This window comes from Protobothrops mucrosquamatus, unplaced genomic scaffold (assembly GCF_001527695.2).
Source record: "Protobothrops mucrosquamatus isolate PMUCROS unplaced genomic scaffold, P.Mucros_1.0 scaffold7, whole genome shotgun sequence".
Lineage (NCBI taxonomy): Eukaryota > Metazoa > Chordata > Lepidosauria > Squamata > Viperidae > Protobothrops > Protobothrops mucrosquamatus.
The window spans coordinates 2,345,142-2,372,104 of NW_015386394.1; the positions used below are offsets into that span (position 1 = coordinate 2,345,142).

General features: G+C 38.9%; 1 protein-coding gene across 1 annotated transcript; it reads right to left on the reverse strand.

Moving 5' to 3' along the window:
• On the reverse strand, positions 1 to 26,156 carry POLD1 (DNA polymerase delta 1, catalytic subunit). Its single transcript, XM_015810176.1, has 26 exons — positions 25,952 to 26,156; positions 25,035 to 25,148; positions 24,105 to 24,245; positions 23,895 to 24,020; positions 23,155 to 23,323; positions 22,319 to 22,430; positions 21,706 to 21,835; positions 20,948 to 21,114; positions 19,386 to 19,490; positions 19,022 to 19,162; positions 18,770 to 18,880; positions 16,587 to 16,778; positions 15,234 to 15,322; positions 14,392 to 14,508; positions 13,842 to 13,955; positions 13,328 to 13,475; positions 11,116 to 11,211; positions 10,014 to 10,151; positions 8,195 to 8,370; positions 7,563 to 7,715; positions 6,469 to 6,571; positions 6,050 to 6,182; positions 4,468 to 4,581; positions 3,305 to 3,357; positions 2,339 to 2,436; positions 1 to 362 (listed from the first exon to the last, which is right to left on the reverse strand). Exons 1-26 carry the CDS (start codon positions 26,154 to 26,156, stop codon positions 266 to 268), a joined length of 3,342 nt encoding a protein of 1,113 aa, XP_015665662.1. The 3' UTR covers positions 1 to 265.
• Positions 26,157 to 26,963: the final 807 nt, after the last annotated feature.

Below are 26,963 nucleotides of genomic sequence, written 5' to 3' on the forward strand. Positions count from 1 at the left end.
GCGTGTAAGAAAAAGAGCTAATTTTTATTTGCAGAAATTTATATTACAAACAAACACACAATTCTATAAAGGAGCTTTTCTGAGCCAAGCTATATTTCTTCTGCAATATGCAGACTTTGTGTCCTCCCCAATTCTGACAACGAGGTCTATAATACAAAACAGTGCCAATGCCAGTAATTTTCCCTGATAGCTTCTTAAATGTGACTGCGCCTTGATTCTAGATGTAAAAAGATGTATGTGGTTCCCATCAGATGAGAATGAGCAATCACCAGGTAGGGGGGCCAAACCGCGAAATCAGCAATTCTTGATCATCAAGATCCTTCTGAACTTTTTTCCGCATGTAAAAGATGGGGCAGTCACGACTGAAGGAAAGAAGGAATAAAATTCAGAAATTAGAGCAATGAAGAGTTGGTATCTTTTATGAGAATAACAAATGATTTGTCAATGCTTAAAGACATCCAGAAATGGGGGAGGGGAGGGGATGAGGACAAGGGATAATTCTCCTGCACGAAAAGAATAGAACCTTTGTTTTGGCTTGTCTCTACTTTGATAAATCAACTTTTTGCTTTAATCAAAACATCCAGAATTCTTACTGAGCACAGCCAACACCTTGGTTGGGAATTCTGGGGTTCAGTCTCAATACCTCTGAAGGGCTCCCAGGTGGCTGGAGTGGGGGAAAAGCTTTAGTTGCAATGAGAATGAAACAGTATAGTTTGTACCAGTGTTTCTTAAAGGTTTTGTTCTCAGGACCCTTTTCCATTTTCAAAACCTGTGATCCATTGAGTTGTTATTTCAGAGACATTCCTTACTTAAAGACAGAATGACCAAAGGCAAACATCCCCCACCCACCCCCCCAAAAAAAACCCAGTGAGAACAACAGTAACTTCTGACTTTCCGCTAGCTTGACCAGGGCTGACTATCCTTAGCAGTCAATTGTGGGACCAGTCTACTGGTCTCCAGAGAATTTGGGTAAGACCCTTCTATTGAATCTCCAGGCAACAGTGTGGCAGCACTTAAGTGACCACAAATTTGCCAAATTTCAATCATATGGGAGTCTTGGGTCCTGGATTCTGGATGCCCTCTGTAAGTTAGCCTTTTGAGGTATATTGGTTCAAAAATCGTTGCCATACAATGCACTGTTTCAATCAGTTAAAGGTAACAGGAAGTAGAATTTTTGTAGTATATAGATAAAAGACCCCTAAAGAACTTTTGTTTGTATGAGTTATATTTATTGATACTTACCATATTTATCAAATTAAAATTGATGTATTTATAGAATATTTATTGAATCATATAAAAATAAATATTAAAATCATTATATATTAACATACATATTTTTCATTTTAAAAAATTATTTTTAACAAATAAAAAGTAATAAGAGTGGAATTATTAAATGTTTGCAAACATCCTCAAAATCTGGCAAATATTGTTGATTTTGCAGACTCTGAAGGGGGTCTTTGGGGATTCCCAGGGATCTTCAGAGCACACTTTAAGAAGCACTAATCTATACCATCATTTCATATAGAAGCTAGAAGATTCTGGTTCTAAAATAATCCTCCATAGAAAAGCTTCTTACAAATTATAACCGTAAAATAAAAGAAGAGTAGCCGGGCCTGAGTTTAGCATAGATTCAAACAGGATAATTTATGGTATAGCATACTGTGGGAAAGTCTGACACTAGATGCTTTGTGATCAAAGCCATTACGTTAAATCATAATATGGTTTATTTGTTGGCATATTACTGGCTACATGAATACAGTAATGATTTAATTAACTCAATTTATGATATGCACAATTTAAATCTAGCCCAATGAGGAAAATTAATACCTTTTTGGGGAGGGGGGCTAAGTATGGTGCTTGTTATCAATGTGCACACAATAATGTGTTTGTTTTTAATGTAAAGGAAAATTTAAATGATTACTCTGCACTGCAGTGAGAAGCCCATCTATGCCATTAAGATTCTATCCCCTAAGTTCTTAAAATTCTAGCAGCCAGGCTTTGCTTGTCACTATATCCCATGTTAAATGTAACCTCTCTTGCACTCTTCTCTAAATCCAGACAACCCAGCTAACACATATTGACTACCACAACATGAGGCTCTATCTTTTCCCTCCCAATCCCTTTGCCAGCTGGCAGGTGCTATATTTATAAAGGCAATAAATGGCTTCAGGTATACCCCTGCGTGGGAGCCATCTGTTTGCTGATCCCAAACCGACTTGATAAGCAGTTGTAAACACTTGGGGGGGTGGCATAAAGCCATATTTTATCCCAATGTCCCGTGGGAACAGACAAGAGCCTGTGCTGCCATAAGAGGGTGCGGTGGGTGATCAGTTCTCACCTGGTACACAGTACATCTTCATGTAAGCTCCCTTGGCAACGCTGACACTGTGTCCATAAACGAGAGAACTTTTCTTCCAGACAGCTTAGATGGGTCACCTATGGGGAGAAAGAAAGATGGGGGAGAAAGAACCGCAAGAAGACAGAGCAGAAAGACATTCTCCCTTGGATGTAATCCAGCATTTAGAAAGCACTGCAAAGTCTCAAACTACTTTGAACATGTCATGTTGTTGGGATCCTCAAAGTAGATTTGTAAGGCAGTACATTACTACATCCATGTTGCAATGAGGAGCCCACAAAAAGGTCCAGATCACACTCCCGCTAAGCCGTAAGGTTGATCTGTACTTTCCACCATGTACAAATCTGACCATGATGGCCTGTTCAACAAACACATTTGAAAAAATTAGGTTATAGCATGTTGTGAATTCAAAAAAAGGGGAGAGGGAAAAAAGCCCATAGATATGGAGAAGAATATGCCAAAGGGAACAACAATCGTTTTAAAGGCAGGAATCTATTTACAATAATTCCTGATCACCAGGGGCCATAGGGAACACTGTTGTGATCCCTGTGGGGTGGCATCTACATTTTTACTTTTTTTTCCAGCTTAGGTTGTGGTAGATGAGATGGAGAGGTTTAAGTTAAAAAGGAGCTCTTGATTCAAAAAAGGAGCAGGAGGTTACAGGATTGCTTATACTGTATTAGGGATTTTCTGATTTTTGAGTTCAGACTTTTAGTCTTGACATTATACCAGCAAATTCTGCTTTCAAACTGCCACCAGTTCCCAAGTGGTTAATCTTAAGCAAATTCTTCTCCCCAGTGAAATCAAGTATTTGGGATTTGCAAACTCGACATTTCTTTCATCTGACATTTCTTCCTTTTTGAGGGATACAGGCCTAACAGTGCTTTGTAGTGGATCATAAGCCAGCTAAAGGGGCCCACTGAGCTGCCTGATCATGAATTCATTTACCTCTTTCTGGTAAAGTTCAGACTGATGATCCAGGCAGAACTTGCATACAGCGCCTGTTGGAGAGCAAAACATCAAAAAAGCATCTCCACCCACCCTGTCCTGCTACATGGAATTACATTCTCAAATCCATTCTGAAGGGAAGGGGCAACTAGGAAGACACAAAGAAGCAACAAGCTACATTTTATTTGCAACAATGGGATGGATTGTCCTATTATCTCAGAATATTTCAGTGTAATTTGGGCCTTAGCTGAAGACTCATTAAAGCCACTTGCTTCACTAATCTCAAGTTACTCATTCTTATAGTTTGTTATTGTTATGCACCTGCCTTTTGATTAACTATGGTCTAGTTTGCAAGATAACAGGACCACAAAAAAGAAACCACTACTGAGACGTTTGAGATATTCCTCTTTGAAGAGTTTAAGAAATTTTCTTTAAGCTTCTCCACAGAATAATTTGCTCCAAAGTTTTCTCTGTACTGAGTGCAAAATGTATAGGTCACTAGGAGTCTTTTCTATAGCCCCAGAACCACCATACCACAAGTAGGTAGGCTTTAAAAAAATCACTTCTTGGCATTACTTTTGGATTTTGTAGAGTATTTAAGGGGGCAGCATGGATATATTAAGTCTTGCATAAATGTAAAACACTAGTTTCATTCAGAAATGTGTTCCCAACATAAGCCCTGACTCCTCCCATTTTTGGACTGCATCCTTTAACATGACGTGCAAAGCTTGCTGCAGACCTTCAACCAACGGAAGTTGCACATGTCTGTGTTAAACCATATTCCAGAAATCTATCTCCTCCCAAAGAAGCCAGGAATCCTAGCTGAGCTTTGCTACCTATTAGCTTCATATACAATCAAGGAGAATGCCAACACCTGAACTTTCATCTCTTTTCCTACCATGTGCACCTTTCACCCTCCTATAAATTTGGAGGAGACCAAACAGGGAGAAAGTACTGGGGCAACATCAGAGGTCACAAACTGTGAAGTGTGCTGATCTATTGCAAGAGTTTTCCTGCTGGTTACAGAGGCGCAGCTTCTGTACTCTGTGGCAAGTTCCGGCAATAGGAACTTGCAACATGCACTGTTGGTTAGACGTGAGGGATGGGGGAAGGGAAAAAATTAATGGGCTCTGAGAAGACATGTGGGCAGAGCAGGATCTCACCGTGGTGGCTGAGCACAGCCCGGCAACCAATGCAGGTGCTTCGTTTAGTCGCAAAAGCCATGAGTCCTCCAACTTTGGCTGTCAATACCGTTTTGCAGCGAGTGTGTTCCCCCTCTGCAAGGGAAAGATATGAAGTGTCAAACACACCGCAATCCAGATCTTTATGCATATTGGGGAAAATATTGCTCATTTCACCTGCCCAGTCAGTCATGTTTTAATGTATTTATCAAGAAAATTTATATGGCCATCCAAATCACTCTCAGTGACTTTGGGCAGCTTACAAAGATAAAGCCCCGGTACAAAAATATTCTTGAAAAAAGCAAGAGAGCCAGTTTGGTCTATTGGTTAAGGCAGCAGACTAGAAAGCAGGAGACGTGAATTCTAGTCCTGCGTTAGATACGAAAGCTGGCTGGCTTTCGGCCCAACTCTCTCGGCTCACCTCACCTCACAAGGTTGTCATTGTGGGGAAAATAGGATGGAGTATTAAGTATGTTCACTGCCTTGAGTTGTAATGAAGGTGGACTAAAAATAAATACATACATCCAACTACCCGGGGCACCCCCCCAAAAAAGAATACTTGTTCAGACGATCTCATTGTTAGTCTCCTTCAAATCAAGCTTGATTCCCAGTGACATGCCTATATAGTTTTCTTGGCAGCAGCTTTTGATTTTCAGGCTTCCTAGTCTGAAGCCCTCAGATTTCTTGGTAGTTTTCCATCAAAATATTAACCCAGCCTAAACTTGTTTAGCTTCCAAAGCTAACCAATAATAGGCAGGTGCTCCCAAAGGCCATTTATTATATCTCTGCCCCCTTTTCATGCAGTATCCCAGCTGCCTTTTTCCTTATGGCTCAACTGAAAAACAGGCAGACTGAGCTTAACCATCTTAATCGTTATTAAAAGTCCAGAGAGATTTGGGGATCAGAATCCTTCAAAGGGAACTCATTCTTTTCTTTTCACGTGCAGCATGACTAGAATTTGGAGATTCCATCTGAGAAAGATTTTTGTGGACTCAAAAATATCAGCTCTTTCTTTCTTACCCAAGAACTTAGGTCACTTCACTCAAGTGGCCTATCAAACACCAGACATCTCTAATTTACATTCAAGAAGTAGCAGTTTTGCTTTGTTCTTTCCTACATCAATAAAAGGAAATTCTGCAGGACTATCAGCAAAAAGAACCGTGGTTAGTTAAGATTCCTGACAAATTAACCTGAAATTTAAAAAGTTTGGCTTCAGGATTTTGCTTTTCTAAAATTAGAGAATTCCCTCTCTTTCAAAAACTTTAATGGAAGATTATCAGATGGATCCAACCTAGAATTAAGGAGAAATTTCTTGACCGTGAGAACAATTAATCAGTGGAACAGCTTGACTCCAGAAGTTGTGGATGCTCCATCAGTGGAAGTATTTAAGAAGAGACTGGACAATCATTTGTCTGGAATAGTATAGGGTGTCCTGCTCAAACAGAAGGTTGGATTAGAAGTCTCCCAAGGTTCCTACCAACCCTAAGTCAAAATTCAAAGTTATTCTAAGTCAAAATCAAGATCCTATTTTGATTTATTGTTGAAGGCCAAATGTCACACTCACTCAGTAAAACATTCTGAGCTTTGCCCTCTCCCAAGATAGGCTCAAAGATACGCAAGAGGGGCTTAGCTAGTTGTTGCTCAAGATAGTACTGGGTATCGATGGGCAAGTTGTTCTCCAGCACATAGATGGGATCCTGAAAAAAGAAAAGAAAAACATAAGCAAGAAGCATTGGTAGGGTCCAAGACAGTAGAAGGACTAGATTGCCTGGGCACCTAAGGACAAAGCTACTTTATCGCTTTACTGGAGGATGAAAGCCACTTAACAGGCTACAGGCCCAGGTGCACATGCATTCTGATAATAGTAGGGAAGAAATATTTACTCCTTTACAAGATATTAGTCATCACAACAGCAAACCTTATTAGCCTTGTCTTTTATGTATAACTCCTCACTGTCTAGCATCATCCTTCCTCCATACTTACTTCAGATTTCATGTACGCTGCAACACCCTTGGCTGCGCTGATAATAACATAAGGAACTCGATCTCCCAAGTTGGGAGCACTGCCAGGATCCCGCCGACGCATCCTAAAGGGAAAAATGATAGGAGGGCCGCACAGGTCAAAGAGAAGGATTGCATGAAGGATGGAGGCAGGCTGGAACTAAGTAATCTCAGAAGAAGGGACTGCAAATTAAGCCCGAGCAGAGTCAGGATGGACTGAGAAAGAGGGAAGCAGAATAAAAAGCTCTGGACAATTATAAGTTTCAGACATGGGAGATGGAAAGTTTTCACACGTGACCCAAGTGGAGTATTTTCCTTGAGCAGAGAGATATCTGATTAGGAATCAAAAGGGGCTGAAGGAATGGAGAATGGCAGAGGAAATATACAGCAGAAAGTAAAGCTAGTGTTAGAACTCCTCCACAAATGTGGCCACACCAAGGCACTTTCACCTTCTAAACTTTTGTTTATCGAGAGGCAGTGGAGCAGCCAAAAGGGCCCTGTTACCTCCCAGGTGTCTCTGAGTGGCAGATAACATGGCTGCAGCCAAGACAGGAAGCCCAGAGCCAAGAGGTGGGTGTCACAGAAGTTCCACTTGCAGCTGCACTCACCACGACTATTTCTGCCTTTCCCCTCAGTCATGCCTGGCTGGCCACCCCACACCCACACACCTTTTTCCGCTGCCCTGAGGACAGACAGGGTGGGTATCACTTAGGGTAGCAAGACTGTGGGGAGAGAGAGATGAGGCAGCTCCAAACCTTCAACACTGCATGACAGTTTCCTTATCAAATCCCAAGAGAGGGGCCAGAAATAGTTGAGAGAGTATGTGCTTTGTGTATGCAAAAGGTGCCAGGTTCAATCCTTGGCATACTGCAGGGCTAGGAATAAGTCCTTGGAAATTTGTTGCTAGATAGACTAGATTAGGAGAGGACTAGCGGAGTGGATCAATAGAAGGTTGTTTAACAGATTTAGTCTACTTCCACCAAGTCTGGATACCAAGTATTTTAAAGTTAGAGCACCCTTGCTGCACTCTTAAACAAGAAAAGTGAATTAAAGCATTCTCTCTTGCTTTCAGCTCACCTCTCGGCCAATTCCACGTGAGCCTGGCGCCCGGCATATTCATCTGCGGTGCGTGTCAATTCCTTGGTGATCACCAACTGCGAAATGTCAACTCTGTTGCATAGCAGATCTGAAATCACTTCCTTGGCATGGGTTACAGCCCCAGAAGGGTCCCTGAAAAGTGCAGTGCATGTGACAATTTGGAGTGTCTTCTTGAACAGGACACCAATTCTGAGCTTTATAAAGTACAGGCAGGCTGGAGTGGAGGTGGGGATAAAATGTCTCAAATCAAAGGGGCAATGTGTCATTTTAGGAGCTAATGTAGTCTATTGCTCAGAATGTTACAATGAACTGGGGAAACCCAGCTTCAAATTGTTCTACTCAACTGCAAAATTCATTGTGTCAATTATTCTCTTTCAGCCCATCCTCAGAGAGCTGTTGTGAGGACAAAAAAGGAAGGAAAATGGAGGACATAGACTGAAATTCCCACATTGCTCACACCAAAGTCATACTATGTAGAAGTCAGAAATACTGCAATTAAAAATACAGTTTAGCAGTTGCAAATATTTGCTCATAACTGTCCCTCTGCAAACACATTCCTGCTACTCTGAGATGCTCATCAGACACAACAATTTCTGCTCAAATTTACAGACCTATCTATGAGCAGCTTCTGTAGACAGGTGTTGATGAGGTTTGCCACCAGGGGGCAGTTGTCTCGACGCACAGTCTCAATGCCCTTGCAGTCCATCTTGTCATGCATGTCAGAGTTGGAGGAAAAGTACAGGCCAGCATAGCGCTTCTTATTGATTAGGAGATATGGAAAATATACCTGGTAAAGAAAATAACATGGATTTATGTAATTCCCAAAACCAGATTCCATTGCAGAAGGTTTATCCAACTATTTAATTTGAATAGGATTTTAGGAACTGAAGAAATAACTGTCTGGTTTGAGAACAAACACTCCACTTTTGTTTATTGTGTGGACAATTTCCTTAGCATATTCATGAGGATGGCGCTGAAGACTGGAAGAATGGAAAGCAACGAAAAGGTATCAAGAGTGAATGCAGAAACCATAAAGGAATTAGCCGGTTAAGTAGGCTTGGGAAGATGTTTGGTAGTATTCTGAATGAAAGGGAATAAGAAGTGACAAGGAAATGCAATAAGGCTGGACAAGGGATACAAAGATCCCATTTTTGCTTTGAGAATTATATGTATGCAAACAGAACAGGTACAGATGCCAATGGGTGGTCAAGACTGCAGAAATAATAATTGCAATCAGTCTGCCTTCCACAGAAGTATCTCCTGTGTATTGTACAGGTCAAAAGGAGAGCTGAGATGATATCTACAGATCCCTCACATCCTGGACATAAATTGCTTCAACTCTTTCCCTCAGGACGGAGCTATAGATGACTTGTGCCATCACTCTGCTGAAAACCTAATTCTCACAGTTCTGTTTACTGTATACCAGGGGTGTCAAACTGCTGGCCCGCGGGACGGACACGTCATGCGGAAGCCGCGCCCACCCTATTGCCGGCAACGTACATGACGTCACGAGTTTGACATGTCTGATGTATACTAACCCATATAGCGTGCCTGGAATATTATTATTTATCCTTCTTATCTTCTTTGCTTCTCCTTTTATTAGTATTATTATTCTCTCCATTCTTTTGCATGTATACTGAGTGCTTGTATACCAGAGACAAATTCCTAGTGTGTCTAATCACATCTGGCCAAATAAAGTATTCAGTTCAATTCAATAAAATATTCAATATAGCAACACTCTCTATTGTTCTTCCCAATGGAAGACTTTGAAGTAGAGAGGTAAGAGTTTTAGCTGAAAATAGACCATTCCGATGTGTATTTAAGGAATTCTAGTAATTTGAAGATCACAATGTTTTTTTTCCAGGCATGTAACAAAAATGTGCAAATTAACTGTGTTCTCACAGTTAAAACAGTATCTAGTTTGATATTTAAATATTCATTGAACAACTTAATATTGGTAATTTTGATTAAAGCTTCTGAACATTTACTGTCATTCCACAGCTTCTCAGTATCACTATGTTCTGTCTTCACTATCTGACTCCTGCAAAAAATGCCCTGCTGGGTAGCGATCCTCTAGCCAACTCTGGCAGATCTCAAAAAGCTAAGCAGGATCAAATGAGAATCTACCAGGAAATTCTAGGACTTTAGGCTGAATTACAGAATTGAAAAAGAAATGTTCTGGAAGAAGGGAATGGCCAAGAAAAATTACATGGACATATGAAGTTGCCTGGACATGAATTCAACAGGAGCGTTTACCTTTATGTAACATTCTATTGGTGAAAACTTCCCTGATCAGATGTTCTTCAGAGATGTAAGAAACTATTCCAGAAGTGCAGCTTGGACACACCTGAAAGGACCACACTGGAAAACAGCTTGACAATCTTGTGTCAAGTACTTCTTCAAACCTACTTCAATGCTCATCAAACGTACCTTCTCAAACTCCAATTTGATGGGTGGGATGAAATGGCTGGAGACCCAGGCTGCTGCTTCCCTGCCTATTTCCATGGTTTCAGCAACTGATTCCACACCCAGGCGGCACATCACTGAATCTGTGTCTCCATATATAACCTTCAAGGAAAGAATGAAATCTTCAAGAATTCTTGCCCTTCTTTATCTCCGAGCACTTCTGTCACACCAAAGACCTACTTTAGATTCCTTTGTCAAAAGACATATCATACCACCACTCTTCCTTCGTCAGTTCTGCCTCTCCCCCCCCGTTCACTATAATGAGAAGATGCAATTCCCTCCAATTCTTAACCCCAATTTTAGAAATCATTGGAAATATGATTACATTGTGTCAGTCCTTTGAAGTAGACCAGACAAGAAGCATAAACCATGAATACCAAAATTATCTTTATTTTAAGGTTAGTGTCAGAATTATGCAATTCAGAAAGCATTTCTCCCAGCCTTTACTTTTACTTGCCAGAAAATTAGGGAGGGTCCCTTCTGAAATGCTTCCCACACCCTCACTGTCTTTGTGGGCTAAGACACCTTTTGCATAACGGTTGTCTCGTCTGTGGCTCTTCTTCCTGTCACCCAAAGTCATTCCCTCATACCATTACATGTTGCCAAAGAAATGTACAAACAATGTGTTGAGGACAAGATCCCAGAAGATGACAAGGCAAGTTTTATGCTAACCAATACTGGAATACTTTCTCCTCTAAGGCAAGCATGGGCAACCTTAGCTCTAGAGCCACAAGTGGATTTCAGTTGAATTTCATATGACTTTTGCTTAATTTCAAATATTTCAAATTCATTTCTGCCCAAGCCAAACATTTCAGATTTCTGCCAAGACCTGGTGACTTCTCCCCTGGCTGCCTTCAGCTTGATAGAAGATGTTAATTTTTTTTTAAAGAAAAGACCGAGTATCCAATTTTAGTTCTGGCACTGCCTTCATTAACATACACTACCCAACTGATCTATTCCTCAACAGAAAAAAAAGCTGTATGCTGCTATTCTACAAAGTATGTTGCTTTTTCACTTTCTCTATCCATTTACTATTGAAATATAAGTCTGCCCTTCTCTTGCTCACCTTTGCATCAGCACTATATCCATTGGCAATAGTGTACTTGGATTCTACCAGTTGCTTGGTTTTCTCAATCATCTGACGCCCAAATCCAGTCACACTCTGGAAAGGAGGAATAGTTAGCATGCATTATTTTTGTCTTCATGGAGACAAACAAAAAAATTAGTTGCAGTAACTTTAAATGTCAATGTCCGACATTCAATCAATAGTTTTCATCAGTCTCTGTTACCTCTCTATAAAAAACTGTATCTGATGTTACCATCTTTGCCAAACACTAAGAACTTAGAGCTTCCTTAATTTGTTAGAAGAAATAACTGCTGTTTGAAAAAAATATTTTCTACTTTCTCTCTCAGATTAGATATGTTTATGAAAACCATTTTTGCTACCAATTGTATTCATTTGTAGTAAGCAATACCAGATAAGCTTCCCAAAGGAATCAAGAAGTCCAGGAGAACTTTTTAGCAATACCTACTCAGGCAAGGGTATTGATTGTATAGAATTTTTGTAAATAGAAAAGGAATCAAGGATTATTTCTAACTAACAACTAGAAAGTTGTTATCACCTTATCACAACTACAGCATCTGGCTTACAAAATATGCTTTCATTTTTCCTTTTAATTAAAGCAGCAGGAGGAAGGGTTTTTTTGCAAAGGGGGAGGAAGTTTTTGACTCTGACCCAGTAAGTTGGTTCTTATCACTTCCTCTAATAGGAAATCTAATTGGTGAGTAGCAACTGGGCTGTTAATATTATCTTGCTTAGAGGAATTCCAGTGCTTGCAAAAGGACTTTCTGAGAATCCAAATTGAGTAAAAACTGAGCAGTGAGTAGGACTCTGGGAAAAAAGATCAGTTCTTCAAGAATTGTGTTAATTAGTAGATTCTTCAAAGCATCCTTTCTGTTTTTAGACTCATTTGGAAGTCAGGCAAAATCAGGCTTCCATTAGACAAGTAGCAGAGAGGTGCTGTGCTTGCATATTAGTATAAAGCACTTCCTCTGAATCATTTTCTAAGTGTACTCCTCCCCAACAGTCAAGTTTTTTTAAAAAAAAACTGCTGCAATTTAAAAAGTGCATATATTTTATAGAGACAATATTCAATAGTACTCAAACGCCAATAAATCAGATAATTAAAACAATCTTTAATTCTCTTATAATGTTTCTAGAAAATAGTGAACCCTGAAATTTGATGTTCTGATATTAAGTTCTCCGCCCACTTAGAAAGCCTTCTAAGTTTCCAAGCAAATATCTGCTGGCTATCTAACCAAACTTGTAGAACTGTAGCTAGAATAATCAAGATGCAAAAGCTGAACATTTTGTTTTCAAGCATAGATAACCCGACACCTTGGGCTATCCCACGTAGGTCATGGGCTTCCCCTTGCCTATCTTTGGTATCTTCAGAGAAAGCACATCCATCTGTCAAGAGTTTTTGTTTAGTTGTTATAGTTAATTGTCACTATGCAAATCTTCTTCAACATCACTCCTTCCAAATATTGTGCAACTACAGCTACCATCATCCCTTATTTCTGGCGCTGTTGGTTGAGGTTGGTGGAAGTTATATTCTAAAATGTCCAAATTAGAAATGGCTATTTTAGATTATCTTGTACGACAGGAGTTTGTTTAGTATTTTTTTTAAAATCTTTTGATGACAATTTTGCATTAGCCCCTCACATGAAATTAAAATGTTTCTACTTCCTTCTGCCTGCTTTAAAGCTTCAAATGATCAACTATAAAACATTGCTTCATTTTAAAATGTAAAAATAGTTTTTAATATCTTAGCATAAGCTATTAGCAAATCAAGGAACAAGAGGGCAAAGACACCAGATATTTTATGTGAGATCAGTTTAAGTGACAGTAGGAAATACCATATTTTCCAGCGTATAAGATGACTTTCTAAACCCTGAAAATCTTCTCAAAAGTCGGGGGTTGTCTCATACGCCCAGTCGTCTTATACGCCGGAAAATACGGGTATTCTATTTTATTACTTTACACATGTAGTTTGGCATATTACTCATCAAGTTTTCTCTCCCCCCCCCCCGCTCAAACTCTATATTTTAACTGGAAAAGTTGGGGGTCGTCTTATACGCCAGAAAATACGGTACTTTATTGAAACATGGATGTGTAGATATACAACTGCCCCGATAGGAGACATATAACAATGGCTTCCAGCATTCAGAAACAGATCCTGTGGAACTCCCCTAACTTTGAGAGAGGTTAGGCTTACCTGTGAGATTTCAAGGCAAGGTAGTTTGCCTACTTGGGCCCCGGTGAATCCATAAACAGAATTGGCGCTGACCTTGAGAGCCAACTGCCGTCCATCCAGCACCTGTCGCTTAAATGGGTCAGTCTCCTGCTTCAATTCTAGCTTGGCCCTTAGCCAAAGAAGGAACAGAATGAGGTAAAACCACCAGTTCTTCTTTACAAAGCTTCCCTTACCAGCTCTGCCTCTGTTCAGAAATATCTATGGATTCAGGCTCCTGCCAGTGGCAGTGTGTTCATAGGAAATATACTCTAATCCAAGCCAATAAATATCCATTCTGACCAGAACATCAACCCAGCACACTTTAGGTAATGTCCTCTACTCGTTTACTGTCCTGCTTCCTGACATTTTCTTAATTGGAGATAGCAAGACTGAACCAGAGCTATTAATGTGTTCTATTCTGTTCAAGAATTCTATTCTGTTCCTGTAATCTACATGCTAAATTATGACCTATATTCCCATATTCCTCCCTTTTCACCTCTTACGAGCAGCCAGCAAGTTCTCCAAGATCTCAGGCAGAAGACCTTTACGAACTGATGATTTCACAAAATGGTCCCCCGTAGGGGTGCGAATGAATTGCTCTGGGGAAAGCCTAGTAAGACAAGAAACAATCAGTCAGATCATAAATAATCTACAAGTCCAAACTGTTAGTTTAAACGTCACCATCTCAGTTTAAATTACATCTTGCTTCAATAATATACCTCAGCCATCTCCCCCCCTTCCTACTCAGGTTCCCTGCTTCAAATCCCTTAAGTTCACTTACAATAAAATTTTGTCGGAGATCTGGGGTATCAGGCCTCTGGGATTTTGATAAAACAAACTTGCAAATAATGAGGCTTACAACCAATCGGCTACGTTTTGGGGAAAATAATTGTGTCGAGTAACATGAAGCATCAAAAAGCCACTCTTGTCCCTCCAACTCTAGGAAATGAGGGCTAGTGGATTTTATCATTTCTGATTTCCTCCCATTCAGTTCTTCAGGTAACTGAGTAAGAGTTAGCAAGATACCATCCTTCTTCTTCACTCACCCATAGCGCTCAACTGCCCCCTGTTGTAAAAGAGTAGTATAGCACAGATTGTGAGCCATCATGATTGAAGGGTACAATGAGGAGAAGTCCAAGGTTGCAATTGGCACATCATAATAGCTAAAAGAGAAATATTTTTATTTAAATGTGTATACTCCCCCCACTCTCATACAGAGGGGGAAGAATTATCTGTCTAATCTAATCTAATCTAATCTTCCTCCACCCTCCTCTCCAATGGCATTCTCTAAAGATCTTAGAACTACAATTCCCAGAAATCTCAGCAAATATGCTTTTAATTGCAGTCCCAATGAATCTGCCAAGCTAAATAGGACTGAATTAGACAAAATGCTCTTCTTTGCTATCCCTCCAGAAAATCATTTCATCCTTCTTCCACCTTTCATCAAGGAAAGAGTCTGGGATTCAACTTCATGGGGCTCTCCTTCTCAAATTAGAGTCTTCTTCTCCATTGCCCAAAGTTGGAACAGCCTGGGACCCAACCCACTGTTTTCTCACCATGGTCCTCTTTTCTGAACCCAACATTCATATAAGAAAGAAAAAACTCAATAAAACTAAATGCATATATAATGTTGTTGTGGCTTGTTTTAATATGGCCTGAACCTAGTTTACACACATTTGCAAAGCATCAAGTTCATGCATCTCAGTGAACCAAACCAAGCAAAAAGAGCCATGGTTTAGGACAATGCCTGAAGTTTGCTTATGTGTTTCTGCAACACCTCTCAACCAGAGTACACAACACTCCCACACATACAAATTCCTTCCCATCTTCGCATCCATTAATTTAAGAAAAATCTCATTTCCCAAATTTCGGGACTTACAAAACTTACCCTTTCAGAGGTTCAATGACAGTTGCACCAGCGTAGTCCTCCCCACCTTCTGTCTTCACCACTGGCATCACCAGATTCTGCTTCATAGCCTTTGAAGGGAGAAAAATATCAGCTTTGGAGCTACTCTTATCATTCTGCTATTAGGTGAGATTTCTTCCATTATGTTTTCAATATACCTGGCAAAAAAAAAAAAGCTTAATTCCCTACACCCATTCAATAAGAATGGGTTGGAATAAACTTTTAACTATAAAAACTGTCCCATTTCTTCACAGCCTTATAATATACTACACATTTAATTACTGATGAATCGTGATTTATGCACTATATTTTTTCAGGTTTTTTCATACTGTCATTTTCCATATATTCAGGGTAATATTCCTTGTGTCATTAGAGGTAGCAGTGAAGAAATAAAATGCTGTATAACATTGACATTTTTTTTAAAAAAAAAAATCAGTTTACAACCCAAGCCTACATCCAAACAGTTACAATTGCCAGTTTCACAAATTAAACTATGGTATTTTAATTATGCTTCATTGAACCACCTATGGTTGGCTTGGCTCATGGAATATTCCAGTCTAAATGGTAATAGTTTGAGTAAAATGGCTGGATTCATGTATCTTCATAAACTGGAACTGAACAAACCACATGGATTCTAAACCCAGAAAGCAATGAAAGATAACTGAAAAGGAACTGGGAGGATGAAACTTTTTGGAGGTTTTATCTAAATCCATCAAATTCATGACTGTAGCAAGACATAAATATGATTGATAAGAAAACCAACATGGTGGTTCATAGGATGAGAGGATCCAGGTTCAGATCTTCAGTCACACAGCTTAGTAATGAATTATCCATTAGCCCATCCCTTTTTAAAAGAACAGTTGTTTGGATTAGAGATAGTGGGAGAATATACAGTATGCTACCATGAGTTCTCTGGAGTAAGGGTGAGATAAAATAGTAATTAATAATAGTAGTAAAGTAATAAAAATCAGACCATATATTGATATTGCACTTGCGCTTCTAATTCTTCAGCTGTGAATTCAATTTTATAAGGTCCTTCTCAGGAGGAAATAATATTTTACAACAGTTCTATGTGTACAGAACTAAACAGATATAAACTTGCTATTGGATAAGTATGGGGCTAGCTGAGAGGTACCCCAGAGACTCTCGCTATCTCCCATGTAATTAGCGATACACATGGGGCTTTCTCAAAAGTCACAGTGGCAGATAAGCATCTTTGAGACAGTTGACAGCTACACGCTATGCTTCTTCGCACACGTTTCATAGTAAAAATCTTCTCAAGATTTGAGCTTCTGATCTCCTGACCTTGTTGGCAAAAGATCAGTTTCTCCTTACCTGACGCAGAAGTTGGGATACCACTTTGATCTGTTGCCCCCGGGCTAAAAGATAGCCAAGAGGTACCCCAGTGACTCTCGCCATCTCCATGTAATTGATGACACACATGAGCTTCTCCAAAAGCCGCAGTGGCAGGTAGGCATCCTTGAGGCAGTACACAGCCAGTCGCCGACGTGACTGATCTGAACCATTCTGCAAGGGGAAGTCAAAGATGGTCAGAGGAGCTCAAGGAGATATCATTTCAGCTCTGGACAAATAAATACAAAAATGATTAAAATCATCCAGTTGGTTTCTTTTTAAAAAACAGAAATTCATTTCTGAAAAAAACAAAACCAGGAGCCAAGAAATATATGCATGTATGTGTCTTAAGTCTCAACGCTGGCCAAATTTATAGGGAAACAAGAAAACTCCATATAGCAATAGAAGCACTATCCATGTAGTGCTCTCCAAGCAATGGAAGCAAAGTGGTAGAGGCACTAAGTTGGTATGGGAATGGAGAAGGGTGGTAGTGGTATAGCCCTCTGACTGCTGGTTTTATAGGTCGGCTGAGATCCTGCCCAGGGAACACTTGTCCCCGCTCTTTTCAGGCCTAGCGGAAATAACTTTTTGATCGTTCCATTAGCTGCTCGATAGTTCACCTCAAGGATAACTGGTTGAAGTTCAGTTCAAGACTTAACTTCGTCATTCACTGTTAATTTTTAATATATTAGTTTAAATTAAATAGAGATTTTAGGAATGGATATAGAAGGAGGGTGGAGAGGGAAAGAGCCAATTTATTTAAAAAAAGTAGATGAGGTTAAAGAAAATTATGTGCTTTACTCTGGACATATGCACTTCCTCTTTGGCTGTCACCCACTTTTCACCTTGTTACGAACACATGCAGTCTTAACAGAAAATGATATAAGAACCTTGACCCCAAAAAAGATTGAGCACCTGTTCTCTATGGCAGGTATGAGGAACTATTGATCTACCAGGCTGACAACCTGCCACCCCTACCCTGAATGGGCTGCCACCTCACATTTCACCTGGGTCTCATCACATTTCACATTTTTCCTTCTCAAAGAGAAAAGACAAAGCATAGGCAAAGCTAGCAGGATCACTGAGGATCTTCTCATGTCTAACTTAATCAGGGAAAGGTAGTTCTACCTGATTTGCCCAAAATATGTCATCCTCCCTGAGAGGATACAACAGCTGGATGAACCATTTAATCAATTTTCCTGTATGTTCCCTGATCAAGAATGGCACAAGGTGGCTGTTGGGCTTTTCTAATTCATCTGACACAGATCCTCTCCAGTGATGAAAGCTTTGTGCTGGTCTTCAAACCAAGAACAACCTGTGTCTCTTGTTCCTTTTATTGCACAGACAAATTAAGAATGACAGCCTGTTAAATCCTGACACCTGATGTAATTTAGTTCGTATAATACACTGACTTTTCCATCTCAGATCCACAAGATTTAAATAACTTGTCCAAGTCAAGATAACTTTTTTTGTATTGTGACCATGCCTTTTATTTTGTTTAATTTTATTATCTGAGGTACAAGAGGTTACTGCCAAGCATTTAATAAAAGTTCTGAAGGAAAAAAACACCTCTTTCAGAAAGAAATAAGGAAGCAAAGGATATGCATAAGAATTCACTGTATCAAAAAAAAGAAGGATTTTCTATTGTCATAATGCACACAAATCAGGATTAAGAAACTTCCAGTCCAGGGGGCTTCCCTATCTCCCTATCTAACCCTGTTTGCATCCAACCTTCAGCACTATGATTTGACTTTCTTGGCTGCAGCATAAAATCAAGAAAGGAATGACATGTCAAAAATCAAGAGAGGAAGGGCAAAATGCTATATAATTTTCAGATAGTCCTTTCTAAGCACTCGAAGAGGGTTTGCCATGTAAGGCAGCAATTTTAATGTTTTCCCCAAAACGTGAGTGCTCCCCAGGCAGTCAGGGAGGGGGAGGGTCTAAGAAGAGAGAAAAAAATATGGGCACAGAAACAAAAAGGAAAAGAGAGGTGCAGATACAAGCAAAGGATCTAGACCAGCATTTGGTTCCCTTGTTCAGTGACCCAAATTAATCATATGACCGATAGAAGCCACTGGGATAATAAAACCAGTAACAACTACAAAAGGGTATTCATACTAGGGGGGGGGGAATACTACTTGCAAAACATGGCTATCAAGTGTTACCTGCAGGTCTGTAATAATGGAATGCTGGACATCTTCCTTCTGCTCCTGCAGGAAGTGATAGCTGACAGCGTTCAAGGTGTAGGAGCGTAATTTGTAATCCCTCAATAGAACCTATAGGAAGAGAAAAAGCTAAATTATGAGAAACTGCATGTCCCCATAGGCAAAATACAGCCTTCAGCTGCCACTGCCTCTAAGCTTCAATTTCCCATCTGTAAAATAGAACTATGGGGAGGGGGGATTTTTTTTTTTTACCTGAAGTAGATCAAATTGGGCTCTGCCTTCCATGTTAATGACTTTATTCTCCCTCCGTCCCATCTGCTTAGACTGGAAAGAAGAGTCACGGATGACAGACTTGCGGGAAAGAATACGGCCCAATAAGGAAAATGGGATGACCTGGGGATGAAGAAAAACAAACTTTGAGGCACAAATGAAGAGTATGAGCAGGGCAAGTGAATTTATAGGTAAGATTAAAGTACGGCGCTAATTGATTTTGTTGAGCATGTTAAAATATGAAAAAAGGATTCCTAGTTCAATTAGTAATTCCTTCTTTAGACTGGTGAATACAAATCATTTGAAGAAAACAAAAAGTACTACCAGAAGGAAATGTGCAGATTACCTTGAGGGTCTGGGCTCTGGTAAGGAGATAAGGAAGGTCAAAGTTCTGGATGTTATAGCCGGTGATGATGTCGGGATCTACGGTTCGTATAAATTCTGCCCAAGTCTGAAAAAACGTTGATTAATTTTTAGGCCTTTTAGACCAAAGGACATATTTGGATCATGAAGCATGAGAGATGCTCTTACAAAGTTGCTACAGGTGGCTTACCTATTCAAAAAGAGCATGACCAGACACAAAATTTATATTCATCAAAAGTCAACTGGGTAAACCTGCAACCTGCTTCTCCTACAGCACTGACCCATTCCAGCTTACCTTTATCTTTTCTACAAAGCAAAGTGGATGCTTCCAAACGAAGCACTGAGCTGCAACCAATCCTTATTTTAAGTTTTTAGAATGCTTAATGAGTTTATGTGGATCTCTTGTGCGTGCACATAAATAAAGCTGAAACTAGAAGCTGATGCTATAATCTGAAGCTATCAGTTTCAGATTCATCAGAAGAATCTCAAAACAACTGAAGTCATTTACAAAGACCATCAGCCCATTTGGGCCAGAATTATTTATTGTTTAGTTTAGTTCTAAACTCTGCAAGAGTTTAAGATCTTCCATGGCCCCACTATGTAAATTCAGGAGAAATACAACTATTCTATCATCCCCTCTTAAATACGTAAGTGCTTAGATTAGAATGGAAAGACTTTATACTTATGAGAGTAACTACGCTATTCAAAAATGATAATTTCATGAAATAAAGTTTCTTGTATCTTAAAACCAATGGCTTTTTAAGTCTTTCTTTTCATGATACTTAGTTTGCTCGCATTCAACCTTGGATATTTGATTTTTTTTTTCAATATAACAAGCCTCATTTTAATGGACTAGTTGGAGGGAGGGATTGTCTGTTATAAACAAATGCCCATTCAGTTGGAGAGGATTCACTCAAAATGTAGAGATTTATTTATGCAAATAAAATTTCACTTAATGCAGAAAAATTATCCATTGCATACGAAATCCATTGTTCCAAGGTATGGTAAATCAAGGTTTCATGTAATATGATGAATAAACGAACCAACCCCGGGCCAAACTAAAAGAGGGAAGAATGAGTAGAACAAGTAGAAATTACACAACCTATTCAGGTCTTTCCTCCACAAGTCCCAGCTATTATTTCCCCTACTTTTTATGTCAGAGTCTTGATGCATTCCATATTTTCCATATCTGGAATAGCTAATCTTTCCTCTTTCATAGTCTGGCACATAAGAACTGTCTTGTCTTACACATTAGGCCATATATACATCCCTTATTATCACATTTCACACTGGAACTCGGTGTAGCATTCCATCATAATATCTACAGTGATTTGTCTGATCTTGTGAATTTTCAATATTTCTCCATAAATATGATCTAAAATGGGATATATTATCCAAATACAAATCCTAAAACTAAATACATTCCCTATTAAGCACGCTGGCTGGGGAATTCTGGGAATTGAAGCCCATACATCTTAAGGTTGCCAAGTTTGAAAAACAATAAGTTCATCATATTCCACAGATCTAAGATAATGTAAGCCTTACCTTGAGAAGTTCATCTTCCTTTGAAAAGCAAAGCACTTGAGAGCCCACAATAGGGGCACAGTTTTGTAGTGTGAAGACATTACGCACAAAAGGATCCTTCTCACCCTGGCGTAGAACCATATTGGCAATTTGGATTACTGGGTCCTTCTCTGGTTCAGGAAAAATGCCTGAGCCAAAACACAGAAAAGAGATGAGGTACGGAAGAGACCATTAACGTAAGAACTAATCATCTTTCACTCTCAAGGGCATCTATTGTTGAATCTGAAGTATGAGCAATTTATTGTTATAACTTAGATGGGGCGCCTCAGAGCCCATATTCCAAGCTTTTAGAACTGTCGGTCTGTTTCTAAACCATTCTTTTAAGTTGTAAAGCAGAATTGTATCTGACAATATAATGAGTAATTGGTCATTCTAATTTGTAATCAATAAAGCACTGCACAATTAAACCACATACCCACTTATTTATTCAAAGGATTTGTTTGGTTCATATAGCTAATACAACTCTGCATATCTGCTATATGAGCCTTCTGACGACCATTCTGTTGTGTAAGCTGGTAATTATTCCTACTTCTAAGCTTAAGCTGATATATTTCATTACCAACGAAATGTTTCACCCAACATGTCTCCTCTTACCAGGGTCCTAAGCAATTCTTATATAGCTTATATGTGGAATTACCTAATGGGATTCTGAATGATTAGTCTCCCCATTTCTATTTTATTATGTCACATTCTGCCCTTTTCAAATTTGCCCTCAATACCTTTACGTCCAGCACATTCAATATCAAAACTGAGGACACGCAGGGGAGCTATACGTTGCCATTCTCCCTCAGGTGGGTGGCTAATGAAATCCATCCAAGCCACATCAGCTTCCAGCTGACAGAGTGACACCTAAAACAGGATGAAAAAGCAAAGCTAGAAATCCAGACATTCCTATAAAAGGACTTCAGCCTTTGTATGTTCCCAACCTAAGATTGCTATAGAATTAATGTATTCCAGAAAACATTTCTTCTGCTCGAACATCACACCCATATGACCTATGAGCCTATACTTTGGCCAGTTCATTCAATGCACTCACAAGACTCTCTTCTTACAAGAGAGTCTTCTCACAGCCTATATATAGTTTATACAATATAGTCAACATTAGAAAGTAATAATGAGAAAATCTAGTTTCACCTCAAACTATTTCAGACAGTATTGTTAGGACATAATGGGAATGAGGGTCAGTAAAAATCAGAAAGTGGGAAGAAATCATAAAGTTGGAAAGGTTCCTTCACTCTCTCTTTACATAACTATATTTCTAGTCCTCCGATTTTCTTTATCACTCTTTTCTGAAAATGTTCCGGCTTTTCTAACTCTCCCCATCAATACCACCTTGCGTAGATTCTCCTTATCAGATTCTCCAGCAGACTCTTGTCGCAGGCGATACTTTCCAGCAAGCAATTCAATCCAGTTACAGCCAACAATATCCCGGTCTACCATGAATCTAAGTTTGGAGACAAAGTTGATGGAGAGATATTTGGTCCTCATCCCCACCAAGCATTATGGCATCTTCCCTCCATTTTGGGATTAAAAGAGTAACTCTCAATGCAATTCAAAAAGATTACCAGTGATTCCCTCACGGTAAGATGGCTTACTAAGTAAATTATGGAAGTATGCTCCAATGTCTGTATTTTATTCACTTATCTTGCTGTTTATATATGTTTATGTTTCTTTAAAATGTCTAAATATATTAGAAAACAGTCTAAGATAACCTTCTACAACCTGGCGGCCTTTAAATGCAATGGCTAAGAATTATGGGAATTTAAGCTCAACCCATTGGAAAGTTGCCAGGAGAACTTAAGAATAGAAGCAACATCTCAAAATACATTTAATTGTAGTTATAGATCACTTCCATTTATTGCATTGCAGAATCTTGACTAGTAATTTCTGGTAAACAAAATCTTATTCATAAACATGTGAAATCATGTGAGCACTGAAGTCTCATTCTCATGTTAATTTTTAGGTCTCCTATATACTATAACTCCAAGCAATTTTGAGGGCTATCCTACTGAAGTATTATATTCTAGTATAAGAGATTGAGAGTCTTAGCAAAGTTCTCCCATTTTTTCACCAAGCAAATACATGACACCTATGCTTCTGAAGGATTTCTTGGGATTAAAAACAATGCTTGGTAAAGGAAGTCAACTTGCTCAATAGTTAAGTCTCACCTGATTTCAAAATCAATATTGGCTTCAAAGGCTTGAAAATTGTGTGTTCCCAGTGTTCCACACCGCAGCCCTTGTTCCAGCAATCTCTTGGCAGGAGCAATTAGCCGGGGCAGGGCCATTGTAATTTTCAGGAAGGGTAAGAGATGTGGCCCGTGGAAGCCATACATGTCTAAAATGAGGAGAAGTCTTAAGACATTTTAAAAATGGAGGACTATCACTCCCAACACCTCAAATCTCCATCTCTCATCCAATCAATTTATATAAATGACTTTCATCAATGTCCTTCATATCTGCTTATTGTTCCTTCTCTTTTCCTCCTGAAACTTTGCATGCATTAAAGATGGGTAAGTTACCCAGGTAGTAAGATCAAAAAAGTTACTAGTCCACAGGAAAAAAACAAAACAAAACACAACTTTTGTAAAATTTCCATATTTAGTGCTGGGAGGCAATCATTGCCACAGAATAAAGATTAGAATGGACTGATTTGCTAATTTGGAATTGTCCATGGCTTTTATGATATATTATCCAAGCACATTCATCCTGGTCTGTAATGTACAACTGTTACAACAGCTTTGGGGAGTAGTACTGAAAACAACATCATGGGGATTCAGTATGAAAGCACAATATTGTGTTGTTATAACCAAGTTGTGATTTTAAGGCAAGTACCCATATCTAGATCTAATCTAACTGCTATCCATCTAAACCAGATGGCAATATACTCTCTCTTCACAAATGCTCACTCTGCTTTTTGCAGATCTCCACTGCCAGAACAACTTGGTTCAAAGCATCCTTGTTGGACCGCATGTCCCGGATTACAGCTATATTCAGTTCCCGTTGAAATTCAGCCAAATTCTCTGCTTGGAATCCTAAAGAAAAACGGAGGGAAATAAATTTTATTATAAGGATCAAGTTCAAGACAGACCTTCCATCAACCATAAATTTTTACTCACCAGGTGGGGCAGGCACATAAAAATAAGGTGCAAAACCATGAATATGACAGCAGATACTGTTGCCAGCTGCAGTGACACCAAACATTCGCAAGACAGGTACAGAACTTTGGGTGCAGCCAGGGAATCCAGAGATGTGAGAACCTGATTCAGGAACAGAATGAGAACATATTACTTGGTGAAAAAGCAGTATTGTATGATTCTCCCCCCCCAAAAAAAAAATCCAGAGTGTCTTCTCATTATTTAGCATCTAGGTAAAGTAAACATGCAAATAGGAATTCAAGGTAAGCTTTAGGCTTTCATCAACTACATTTCATATTTAAGTTTTGAGAATACTGTTTAAAATTATTATTTTCTGATTGTTTATACCATACACATGATTTAGCAATCATTCTCTTTCTTTTAAAAAAATATATAAAGATATTTAAGAAAAATTGGTATATATATTATATGTCTCTGAAAAGAAAAGTAGGACTTTTCTCCCAAACAACACATATTTTCAATAGGGTAAATGTGTTATGTTTGCTGAAGATACAAAGGAATGGATGAGTTTTTAAATTTAATTTCATCTTTCTTGGAGAAAATTTTCCTAATTTCATTCACCTTCCATTGAGAACACATTTCTATACATCCTGGACTACTTGCTATGGTACTTTCTTACAGCAAGCAAAAGCAAAACAAAAGTGGGATTAAACCTCTACGGGGAATTCCATTCCTTACCCATTTTTTCTGGAGAGAAGAATTAGTAACTGTGGATCTAACTGTCAAAACCCCCAGAAATGATAACAATTTCAGACTTCCCCTCAGGAGCAGAGAGTTATTGTTTAGTCAAGGAATAAGAATAGCTAGTTCTGCAAACCCTTTTCTAGGAAAAAGAATAAAACCTATCCATCTGTCATTCAACCCCTTAAAAAAATATTTTTATAAACTTACCCACATAATAGTCTAGTTCCACTTGCTGGAAACACAGGCCTTCCTCTTTGGGGTTTATTTTGGGAGGTAGTGGCCTCTGCCACTTGGGGTTGTGTACTGATGAGAAGAGCTTACCTGAAACAAGGAAAAGCTCACAGTACGGTTATCTACCATTTTAATCAAACCCAGATTTTGAACAATAAAAGATATTGCACTTTAAAAGATCATGAATGAAAAAAGAGGAAGAAAAGGTAGCATGGAATAAGAGACATAGAGCCTAAGCTATTGTTTAATAAGTCTTAGTACGATACATGATGTGTATAATATATTTTCTGTAATATTGGAAGATATAAATGACAATGCTATACAGGTAGTGTTTGACTTACAAGTACTTGTTTAATGATCGTTCAAAGTTATAATGGCATTGAAAAAAAAGTGACTTATGCACTTATGATCATTGTAGCAGTCAAATGATCAAACTTTGGATGCTTGTCAACTGATATGTATTTACGATGGTTACAACATGCTGGGGTCCTTTTTAGGGAGCTTCTGATAAGTCAATGAGGGAAGCCAGGTTCGCTTAATAACCTTACCACTCACTTTACAGTTATAGTGAGTTACTTAATAACCATGGCAAAAAAGTTGTAAAATGGAACACGACTCACTTAACAACTACCTTACTTAGCAATGGAAATTTGGGGCTCAGTTGTAGATGAAGGACTACTTGTAATATCTAAAACATTGAAACAGTATATTAAAATAAATTTGAACTGTGTAATAGAGAATTTAATGGAAATGAAAAGCTTAATTTTAACATGGATCATAAAGCACCAGAGCCACTACCATCCACATATCATTCTTCTCCAGGTATCTTCACTGCTCTGTCACTTTGTTCTGCCTCAGAAAATCTTCTCTCAATTTGCAACTCTGCAACTCACCAAGGGGAATGGCATCAGATGACAACTGTGCTTCTTTCATTTCTAGAGCCACCTCAGCCTCCACCTCATCCAGAAAAGCCAGTTCTTCTTCAAATTGTGAAGGACCGTCTTCATCCCAGTCTCCTCCTCGTGGCCTTTTCTGTTGTGATGGGATAAAGTCCCCCATGCTAGTGCTTCTCATGGAAGCCTTCCTCTTGTTTTCCATCTTGGCTTTCCTAAAAATTGAAGAGCACCCATGTCAGCTTCATCAAAAGTATGTTGTTTCCCAAAAGCAAAATCAAATAGGGATATTCCAACTAAAAATTCTAGTATTTCAAAAATCACATAACTATAGGGTTTCAAATTTCTACATTTCTACATTCAAATTTCTACAGAATCTGATGTCTCAGGTAAAATTATCCCCTTCTCTTACCAAATTAAGAGCTGTTTAACTCTTTCATTTGCTTAGCATTTATTCACTCAAAATCAAGTCCCACTTGCTTGAAAACAGTTACTGGGTCCTTTCAGTTTTTGCCTGTGATGAATAAAACAAGACAATGAATAATTTTGAACACAGAAATATAACTGTAAGGGGAAAAACTAGGCCTCAGAACCACTTCAACTTTTTCTTTCAAACTATACCATTGCTTGAAGATCATACATATATGTAATGAAATCATGTTCCTTACAAATACGATCTTACTGAATCAGATCAACAACCCATTAAAAATCAGTTGTTTTCAGAAAAGATCAACTGAATTAGCATTAAGGGCCATAGATTATTGTCCTGTGGGTTCTATGCTGCATGAATTTTTCCCTTTTTAAAAGCCATTTAATCAGTGCTAGAGGAACCACACTTTTGAGAAGCTGAATTTTCTCAAGTTGATATCCTTCAGATATAGGGGGCTACTACTTCCAGCTACTTCAACCGTCAAAGTTAAAGTTATAAGCCAACACATCTGGAAAGCACCAAGTGGGAAAGGCAACCTCAAAATAACAAGTGCTGCTAAAAAGTTTTATTTTTTTTCGTCCC